The sequence below is a fragment of the Cucurbita moschata genome, unplaced genomic scaffold (assembly GCF_002738365.1).
Source record: "Cucurbita moschata cultivar Rifu unplaced genomic scaffold, Cmos_1.0 Cmo_Scf00001, whole genome shotgun sequence".
NCBI lineage: Eukaryota > Viridiplantae > Streptophyta > Magnoliopsida > Cucurbitales > Cucurbitaceae > Cucurbita > Cucurbita moschata.
In genome coordinates this window covers 8,117,450-8,127,383 of record NW_019268517.1, presented here as the reverse complement: position 1 = coordinate 8,127,383, position 9,934 = coordinate 8,117,450, and the positions used below count along the sequence as shown (strand labels likewise).

The window sequence follows — 9,934 nt, the reverse complement described above, 5'->3', positions numbered from 1 at the left end:
AAAAAAAAAAAAAAAAAAAAAAAAAAAAAAAAAAAAAAAAAAAAAAAAAAAAAATCATTTTACACTTACCATCCCCTCCATTGTCGATTCTACTTCCCCCTTCTTAGAACTCGAGGTCGGGATGCACCCGCATAGTCTAAAAAGCAAATCCTGTTCAAGTAAGGTTGTATTTCCCCCTTCATTTATGCGCTTTGCTCGGATTTGAACCCCAAAGCTGGAGACAAAGTTCAATGAGGATCAAGCCTTCTGTCACGTACCACTTTAATGGGCGAACAATCCAACCCTTGGAACATACAACAACCCCAGGTGACGAAGAGCTGACATCCAGGTGTCAAACCTTCCCGTTGATGTGAGCTCTTGGAGAAGATCAGCTTGTTACCTGTAGAGTAACTTTTATCTATTGAGCAACGACCCTTCCACTCGGCATCGTCGGATTACTAAGGCTGACTTTCATCCGAGCACATGGGTTTAGAGATTTTGATTCTTAAGTGAATCATAATATCCGTAGATGCTACATCTACAAAATGTGGTGCAGTAATGAGAGATTTTTATCACTAGAACAAGATAAACCACCAGAACCAACAATTTAGTGAACTAAAATTAGAATTTGAGTTCATACTCTATATACAAACAATTCCAAGACTAAACACATTGCTTCTACCAAAAAAGGCAGTAAAAGTGGCAAATTCTGAATCCGAGGAATTAATGAGTAAGACCTGAAGGAACTTTTGAGTTCAAGAGTTACCAGGGATGGATGATCTTATAGGCGAACAAGAGGAAGGGGTTCAGCCTAGCTAATACGAGCTTCTAATCCTCATATATATATATATATATATATATATATATATATATATATTCTTCTGATCAGCAACAGCATACAGTTAAAGAACAATGATACAATTCAGATGTAGTTCGTTAGTTGACATTATTGATTGTATTCTATGACAGAAATATATTGAACAAAAAGGCTATTAAGAGAACTTGGTACCATGTATAGTACAACGAGCCTGTGGTCATCACATGATCCCTTGCCTTACCAATTCATTTGATCGCGATTACATCTGTTGGTAACAGTGATCTTGTTGCGACATCACGGTTTCCGAAGATCGTAACCAGCCTCCTTCCGAATGCTGGATATATTTCACACTACTAGCAAAGCTTCATTCTTCATTCTCGGTTAGTAAACAGCCATTTCATCCATGAAGCCATACATTGCTTTGATAGGTATTCTGGTAGATCAATCTACAAGAGAGGAATATAATCAGAGAACTGCAGAAACTGTTTCCTTCCTCAAGGAACTAATTTCTTTGAATAAATGGATTATGCAAAAGAGCAAAATCGATTGAACAAACGTACACCAGAACATGACGTTCGCTTCTTATAAAAAATATTGTATGTAATAAAGTATTTCATAATAACCATAGGATCAAATGCAGATTTGTAATGTGCAAAGCTTCAGATAACATGCATTTGTGTTATTTTTAAATAAAAATTCTATATAGAGCAACTGAAAAGACATAGCCCACATCAAATGGAGCAACAACAAAAAGAATGGGAAAAAAACTTAAAGAAAAAGTTCCAACTGTTTAGAACAAGTAACAGAGGATAAATACAAAACTTTTTAAGCACCAACACCGGGAGGGGTATTGAATCTTTGGACCGTATTGAATCTTTGTGGACCAAACCTTTCTAAGATGACTCCTCCCCTTAAGTAACCCCTTGTTTCTCTCGAGTTAGATGTTCCACAAAATTGGTAAAATACCAAATTCCACAAAACTCCCCCTTTTCTTTTAATGGGGATGGAATTGTTGGATGATGAAAGTCCCACATTGGCTAATTTAAGGAATGATCATGGGTTTATAAACAAAGAATACTCTCTCCATTGGTATGAGGCCTTTTGGGGAAGCCCAAAGCAAAGCCATGAGAGCTTATGCTCAAAGTGGACAATATCATACCATTGTGGAGAGTCGTGTTCGTCTAACATGGTATCAGAGTCATGCCCTAAACTTAGTCGTGCCAATAGATTGGTAAATCCTCAAATGTCGAACAAAGGACTCCAGAAGAAAAGGAGTCAAGCCTCTTCGAAGGCAGTAAAAAATGACTAAGACTCTAAAGAAGTTGAGCCTTGATTAAGGAGAGGCGTACTTTGTTCGAGGGGAAGTGTTGGATGATGAAAGTCCCACGTCGGCTAATTTAGGGAATGATCATGGGTTTATAAACAATTAATACTCTCTCCATTGGTATGAGGCCTTTTGGGGGAGCCCAAAGCAAAGCCATGAGAGCTTATGCTCAAAGTGGACAATATCATACCATTGTGGAGAGTCGTGTTCGTCTAACATGGTATCAGAGTCATGCCCTAAACTTAGTCGTGCCAATAGATTGGTAAATCCTCAAATGTCGAACAAAGGACTCCAGAAGAAAAGGAGTCAAGCCTCTTCGAAGGCAGTAAAAAATGACTAAGACTCTAAAGAAGTTGAGCCTTGATTAAGGAGAGGCGTACTTTGTTCGAGGGGAAGTGTTGGATGATGAAAGTCCCACGTCGGCTAATTTAGGGAATGATCATGGGTTTATAAACAATTAATACTCTCTCCATTGGTATGAGGCCTTTTGGGGGAGCCCAAAGCAAAGCCATGAGAGCTTATGCTCAAAGTGGACAATATCATACCATTGTGGAGAGTCGTGTTCGTCTAACAGGAATAATACCTCCTCAGCCAGATTGTGTATTGGGAATAGGAGCTCTCTTCTATTGAAAACTTTAGTTCTTTAAGAACTGACCGTAAAAGTTTGATATGAACTAATGTGGCATTAAACAAAGAATTGACTCAGGACCATCCTTCATTTAAACTATGAAAGGTACACAAGCCACAACCAAGGAAGAATCTAAGGCCCAAGAAATAAATGGTTGCCCAGATAAATTGGTAAGTAAACATATTCAAAGTCACTTCTCAAGCCTGTATCCCCATACCATGACCATTCACATTAATCTAAAAATCAGACACAAAAATGAGGGTTGATGATAAGTGTACTTACAGCATTCCATGGTACGGTATAGTTGTCAATGGAAAGCAACCAACTTCCAGTGTTTAACTTCAAATCCGTTTTATCCCTTTTAATATCAAAGTCCAACAGCTCATCGTCGCAGCTATCCTCATCGTCAAAGTCCCTTTTTCTTCTTTTTCTACCTTTTTTCCCTCTTTTTCGCTTCTTAGATTTAACTGATGCTGTATTACACGGTTCAAAACCATCATCTTCTGATAGACAGCTGTGATCTAACAATGCATATTCATTAGATTTTCGGAAGCATATGCCATTATCAACAAACAAGGATTCCCATAACTCAGAAGTTTGACATTCATCTGACATTCTATAGTGAAGAACCCAAGACTGAAGCCCTAGCCATTTTATCACCTCTATTGTCTTTTTTCTCCTGTAGCACTCTTTCAATAGCGGGGATAAGCTATGAGTGTTGCTTGAGATTGCTGAAATCTCGTAAATAATAGTCTTGATTTCATCCAATTCTTCCTCTGCATCTTCATCTTGTACAAACCGTAGAAGTTGGCGTCCTTGATTAATGACAGCGTTTAATAGTAAAATCTGATCTAGAGATTCAGCGTCACCATATTTAGAAAGTACGACCTCAAACAGAAAAGATGAATTACCAAAATCCTTGGTTTCCCTACTGGGGCGGAGGAGTTTACATAGCATTTTTAGAAAGCAGCAGAAATCAGCTTCTTCAAGAGTAATAAGGAGGTGTTGACATAATGAAGAAAATGGCTCCTGCGTTAGGAACTCATTAATGGCATCCCAAACATCTCTTGAATCATCTTTAAGCATTTGATCGAAGAGATATTTCACGAAGAATTTTGTATCGAGGAACAAAATTTCACCATCTTTTAGTGACTCGGAAAACTCATTGGAATACCAAAACTCAGGTACATTCTTAATGAAATTCTTCACAGTTTGATGCACATCCAGATCAAGAAAATAATGGGGCTTTGTCGCAACCACGGCAGGAGACTGCCCGTGTTTCCCGTTCCACTCAAGCTCCTCCCAGCAAATGTCTCGATTTACAAAAGAAAACTGTGCCAAGGCCTTGGCACCTTTTCCATGATCAGATGCACCATTTGTAGCAAAATTCGAAAACCACTGAGATATTCGTCTTGGGTTTCCTGCAGAATCAAGGAGCGATAGCATGATCAGGAATCTGCATGGAAAGCGAAAAAGCAAATCATCAAAGACAGAACTAGCAAACCATTCTATTGCAATTGAATAGTCTGTTGTGTCATTAATAAACAAACTCCCCTGTCAAAGGAAGCAGTTGCAATGTCTTAAGTTAAAGATAAAATCCGTTGATAGACAAGGAAACTATAACAGACTTTTACAATGAAATACATATAAATGCAAAAGTAATATCGACTTTGAATTTCGTTTTCGAGAAGCATGCATTTCATTAACAACACTGATAACATAAAGCATTGTGTCATAAATGCAAGAGCATCTTCAACTAAAACAGACTCTTAGCAAGAGAATTGAGATGTATAAAAATAATGTGTATTTAAAATTTATATTCTAATACATGTCCGAGCTGTGTTGTGTCCATGTTTCACATTCATGTCCATACTTCTTACATCTACATATACCCAAAAAACACATAGTTCGGGTGGTACGAATGAAAGTTGCATATTATGCTTCTTAAGCCATGAGCTTGTTCCGTTGCATTACTTGTGTTTAGATTTACATGCTAGAGTCACTCAAGTAATCTTGATCAAACTATCTTGTGGAGTGATTCGAATCACGAGTTTAGGAACGAGTTTTCTTTACTTTTGATCTTGATCATAAGGTAATCCGTTCCAAAACTTTTCTTTGAGTTGATTCTTATCGTTTTTGAGATTCTTGGATACTTTAGATCTAGAGTTCTCGTTCTTTAACAATGTTTTTAGATCAAATCCAAGTTTTTCAAAACATTTGACATCAGAGTTTTCCTTTGGGTTGATTCCTTATCCGTGGGTCCTCAAGAACAAGCTTCGGGTTATTATTTTCCAGTAAAGCAATTTGAAAGAATGAAGATTTAGTTAAGTGTTCTTGCAAGCAAATGGAACTGCCAGTGCTAAATTTGACAATTGAGTATTAAAAACTCTAACCTTCAAAAAACTTCTCCATGATGTAGCTTCTCTTGGCAATGAGAACTCCTGCTTCTCGTTGTCTCTTTTCAAAGAACATTTGCAGTAAGTGAGATGCAAAGTCCCACTTCAGTGGCTTCGATCTCAGAAAGGTCATGAACAGTTCTCGCTGATGCTGGGGACTGATAGATGTCATACTAGCTATAGTATTAGAAAGCCATAATCGGACCTCGGACCGTCCTCCAGAAGCCAGCAATTTCCATAAAACAGATTCTAATCTGCTTAACAAAGAAATTCTCAACTTCGCAGAGCCAACATCATCTTCTTCGTTAAAGACAGGCTCAGCCAGAAACAGATCAATCATTTTACACCTAAACTACGTATATCTTCCTCTTGAACGCTTATTTCTCGATTAAGAACCAAAAATCCTACGAAAATGAATTCAAACATAAATCAGAAACAACAACAACAACTGATCGAACAAAGTCTAGAATCGATTCGTATAATGAGGGTTTAATGATGTAATCTCAAATTTATACAGACTCTAACATGGAACCAAATCTTATGAAAAATGATACAGCAAAGAATTAAAACTTCCGTAATTGAGAAAATCGTAAAGGCAATTATACTGCGAAAAACTCAAGAGAACTTACAGAGAATAGAGCAACTCAGAGACTACAAGAACCCAACGCTCGGCAATTTTCTCCGTGTGAAACTAGAACTGTAGAATTGCATTCGAAATTGACATTTTAAGGGGAAAAAATCTCTGGAATTTCTAAGCACCGACTCCTGCAATTTCAAGCTCGAAGACGAGCTTCAGCGCTACAATTCCAATTTCCAATTTCCAATTTCATTTTATTTATTTATTTATTGCGACCAATCTTTCTCTCTGCTTGAAATAATTCAGAAAATGTTTTATTTAATTTTCAACCTAATTTTTTAATTTATTTATACAGAACTTATTTGAATTAAATTAAATTCAAATAATTGAAATTTTCAATTAGTTTAAGAATTTTTTTAAAATTAATTTGAACTCAATCAAAAATTGTTTATTATATAATTATATATACATTTATTAATTTTAATTTTTTTTATAGTTTAAAATTATTTATTTTAACTTTTTATATTTTAAAACTATTTAGTTATGCTAAAAGCTCTTAAAAGAAAGTTTATAAATTTTTTTATGGAAACTAAAATAAATAAATACATAAATAAATAAATAAATAAATATATATATATATATATATATATATATATATATATCTTAATGTACTATTTTTTGCATATATTTTTATTTTTTTAAAAATTAAACAAATAACTAAAATCACTCGAATTAATTAAACTAAAATATTTTTAATAAGTATTTTAAAAAATTATAATCAAAATAATTGGTCGGGCCGATAAATACCCATTAGTTACACCATTTTCATATAATGATGGGCCAGGCCCATTAATTTGGGCTCACAAGAAACACAGATTTGGGCTTCGGCCCATGAGTCGCAGTCATGCCGAAACCATGAGAGAGAGAAAATGGAGTGGCTCATGCCCTGAGGCTGAGGAGCGAGACGGCGATTTCGCAACTTTTCTTCGAGAAAGAGAGAGAGAGAGAGACAGTGATTCCGTACGACCATCCTCATCGTCCCCCTCCTACATCCCTCTTCCGATCTTCCCACTTTCCACTTCTTCTCCGAACTTCAATCCTTCCCAATTTTCTCCTTTCATTATTCGCCATCGCTGTTCTTCGATTCGCCTTGCTGCACTGATTATCCAATTAAGACTTCCTTTTCGTCGTTTGATCACCTTTGGAGCCTCCTTGAATTGGGTCTCGAATTCTTTTCCCCCAGTGGAGTTTGAAGTTTCGACTTTTGGTAAGTGAAGAGATTTACCTTGTTCAATTTGGAATTTTGGGCGTTGTTCTGCCGTTTCTCGTTTTTTTTAGGGTTTTTGGTTTTGTTCGTTGTTTGTTTAGCTTCATGCATGTAGGGAATGGAATAGTGTGCTTGTATTTCTTGAATTCTTCATGTTCTATGTTTGGTTTGCTTGCGAATTGGACAATTGAAATGGGATTGTGAATTGTGGGAACGAAAATTTTGCGGTTTTTAAATTTGAAGTAAGTTGTTGGTTGTGTTCATGGGGATTCATCGAGGAGCGTTTGTGGCAAAGTCAGTCGACAGTGTTTTAAGGATTAGGTTTCTTGTTGTTTGAAGGCTTGGGGGATGGCTGGAAGATGGTGAAGCTGAACCATGAGTAGCAGTGAGATGGAGAAACCACCCAAAGACAAGGAGACCAAGACACCGCCGCTTACCACCCAGGTTTTTTCCCCTTTTTTGTTAACTCATTCTCTTTGCTTTTCATTAGAATGTTGTTGCACATGAATTGTTGTTGTTCTTCTTTTTTAAAAAAGTATGTGTTAATGGTTAGTAATTTCAAGATCAAATCAGTATTATGTTTTAAATGGAACCTGACCACTTTGTTTGTTTGTTTATTTGTTTATTTTTTTATAGAACAGTTCTTTAAAAAACAAATTAAAATTTTCTATCACAGAAAATGTAACATATGAGCAAACAGTTCCATAGTGTTTGTGTCACTTTCCTTGAAGTCATTCCTCACAGGTTCTGCATGATCCTGACCACTTTTTTTAGAACAGTGATAAAAACAGCTTCAAATTTTCTATCACAGAAAATATAAGCAAACAGATCCCAAGTGTTAGATTAATTTTCTTTAAAGTTGGTCCACAAGGTTCTATATGATAATTTATTGTTGTTGTTTTATAGGAGCAGACTTCAACCACTAGCGCTGGCGCAGTTAATCCTGATTGGTCGGGATTTCAGGTCAGATTGGCGTAAAAAAATTAGTTTAATCTTGTTGGTTGGCACAGAATTATGGTTAGATCATTGTATTTTTTTTGTTCTTTTTGATTTCAGGCATATTCTCCGATGCCTCCGCATGGTTTCTTGGCATCAAGCCCCCAAGCCCACCCATATATGTGGGGAGTTCAGGTACATTGGCTACGCACTGGTTTTTTAGGTGTATTACATCTTCTGCGTTTTGACCCATGTTAATGTAATTTGCTTGTATTCAGATTGTGAAATGAGTTTTCATAACTCTGTTTAGCATTATTCTTTTTTTTTTCTCCTTATTATTATGACGCTGCTATTAATATTTAGCCTGTGTGTCTTGAAGTAATTTTTCTTTGTTTAGTGATATCTATGTTTCATTGACAACCTAATGGTCCATGCCGTATCTGATAACTTTGTGCAGTATTTCGAAAATTGTAACTGGAGAGTACTTTAAGGAATATGACTTTGTTCTATCCTCTACTACCTGCATATTATGTGTATTTATCTAAATGTGGGTTTTTAATTACAGCATGTTATGCCTCCTTATGGCACGCCTCCACATCCATATGTTGCAATGTACCCCCCTGGTGGCATATATGCTCATCCTTCCATTCCTCCGGTACTTCTGGGCATTATGAAGTTACCTTTTTTTTATTATGTTAAAATTTCCGTTATATTCTCGTCTGATGGATTGACTTCATTATGTATGCCACATTCTAATATTTATAATAGGGATCGTATCCTTTTAGCCCATTTGCAATGCCCTCTCCAAATGGCATCACTGAGGCCTCTGTGAGTTCTTTCTTTCCTTATTATATGATCAGTTATCATTGTTTTTAAGTGAATACAAATGACATGTGAAGACGTATATAGGGTAATACAGCAGGCAGCTTAGATGGGGAGGGTAAGCCACCTGAAGTGAAGGAAAAGCTTCCAATTAAAAGATCAAAAGGAAGTTTGGGCAGTTTGAACATGATTACGGGGAAGAACAATGAGCTTGGTAAAACATCTGGAATATCTGCCAATGGAGCGTACTCTAAAAGGTTTTGTATCTTTTCTGGAACACAGTCCGTGTCGATTAATAATGGTGTATGCTATATAATTTATTTATTTTTTATAGGAAATGATAAATAATTCATCAAACAAACTAATCGAAATAGTGGCCATGGGGATGCTGGGTCAAGGCATTCCCTTCCACTAAGGAGGGATCAAACCAACGATATGCAATATAGGTTGACAACAAGGGAGCATATATATGCACAAGATTCTTGAAATTTTCTTGGGTGTGAAGGTTTAAGCCGTCGGATCTTTTTTTAAAAAAGAGTAAAAAGTTCTCGGAATTATACCTGCAGGGGAGTGGGAGTAATTGGAACTGATCAAAGTAGAACTCTGGAAACAGGAAGCTTTATGTGATGTCCATGAAATTTAACCTCCTTTTTTCTTTTTCGGGTGGGGGGACTCTGCAGCTGCATGAACAACGTTGTTGTAGGGACTGTCTATCACTGAAGATTTTAGATATTATCAACTTCACATTCTTGAAAACTGGTGTCCTACAATTTTTATTGACGGCCCATTGGAATCTTGGGTAATATGAATCTATCTGGTCTTTTGTAGTGGTGAGAGTGCTAGCGAAGGTACAAGTGAAGGAAGCGATGCCAATTCTCAAAATGTAAGTAGTGGTGATTGCTTGTCTATTGACATTTTCATCTCATCACATGGATTGACTTTATTCATTTTCTGGATAGATTATGTTTCTGTAGGTCAGTCAAACTAGTATTACATGCCGTAAGGATATCAGGCTCTTTATCTATTAACTTTGTCAAAAGAATACAGTCAAGTCCCCCCCCCCCCCCCCCCCCCCCCCCCCCCCCCCCCCCCCCCCCCCCCCCCCCCCCCCCCCCCCCCCCCCCCCCCCCCCCCCCCCCCCCCCCCCCCCCCCCCCCCCCCCCCCCCCCCCCCCCCCCCCCCCCCCCC

General features: G+C 37.2%; 2 protein-coding genes across 3 annotated transcripts in view; one reads left to right on the top strand and one right to left on the bottom strand.

The window, feature by feature from the left end:
- Positions 1-60: 60 nt before the first annotated feature.
- On the bottom strand, positions 61-5,965 carry LOC111451855. 2 transcript variants are annotated; one of them, XR_002712060.1, is made up of 5 exons: positions 5,774-5,965; positions 5,142-5,548; positions 3,031-4,169; positions 989-1,242; positions 61-517 (listed from the first exon to the last, which is right to left on the bottom strand). XR_002712060.1 is itself a non-coding variant. In XM_023092478.1 (4 exons), the coding sequence occupies exons 2-4, from the start codon at positions 5,482-5,484 to the stop codon at positions 1,168-1,170; spliced, it is 1,557 nt and encodes a 518-aa protein (XP_022948246.1). In that variant the 5' UTR covers positions 5,485-5,548; positions 5,774-5,965; the 3' UTR covers positions 859-1,167. The 2 variants fall into 2 exon arrangements, 1 of the variants encoding a protein (XP_022948246.1); XM_023092478.1 differs by lacking the exon at positions 61-517 and having other exon boundaries at positions 859-1,242.
- Positions 5,966-6,664: 699 nt separating this feature from the next.
- The window catches only part of LOC111452013 (bZIP transcription factor 16-like), a 6,517-nt gene continuing 3,247 nt past the window's right edge, over positions 6,665-9,934 (top strand). Inside the window, exons 1-8 of the mRNA XM_023092566.1 lie at positions 6,665-6,988; positions 7,328-7,432; positions 7,895-7,951; positions 8,045-8,119; positions 8,490-8,579; positions 8,693-8,752; positions 8,834-9,003; positions 9,575-9,629. Of these exons, the coding sequence (XP_022948334.1) occupies positions 7,364-7,432; positions 7,895-7,951; positions 8,045-8,119; positions 8,490-8,579; positions 8,693-8,752; positions 8,834-9,003; positions 9,575-9,629 (576 nt within the window). The 5' untranslated portion in view covers positions 6,665-6,988; positions 7,328-7,363. The remainder of the gene's footprint in view (positions 6,989-7,327; positions 7,433-7,894; positions 7,952-8,044; positions 8,120-8,489; positions 8,580-8,692; positions 8,753-8,833; positions 9,004-9,574; positions 9,630-9,934) is intronic.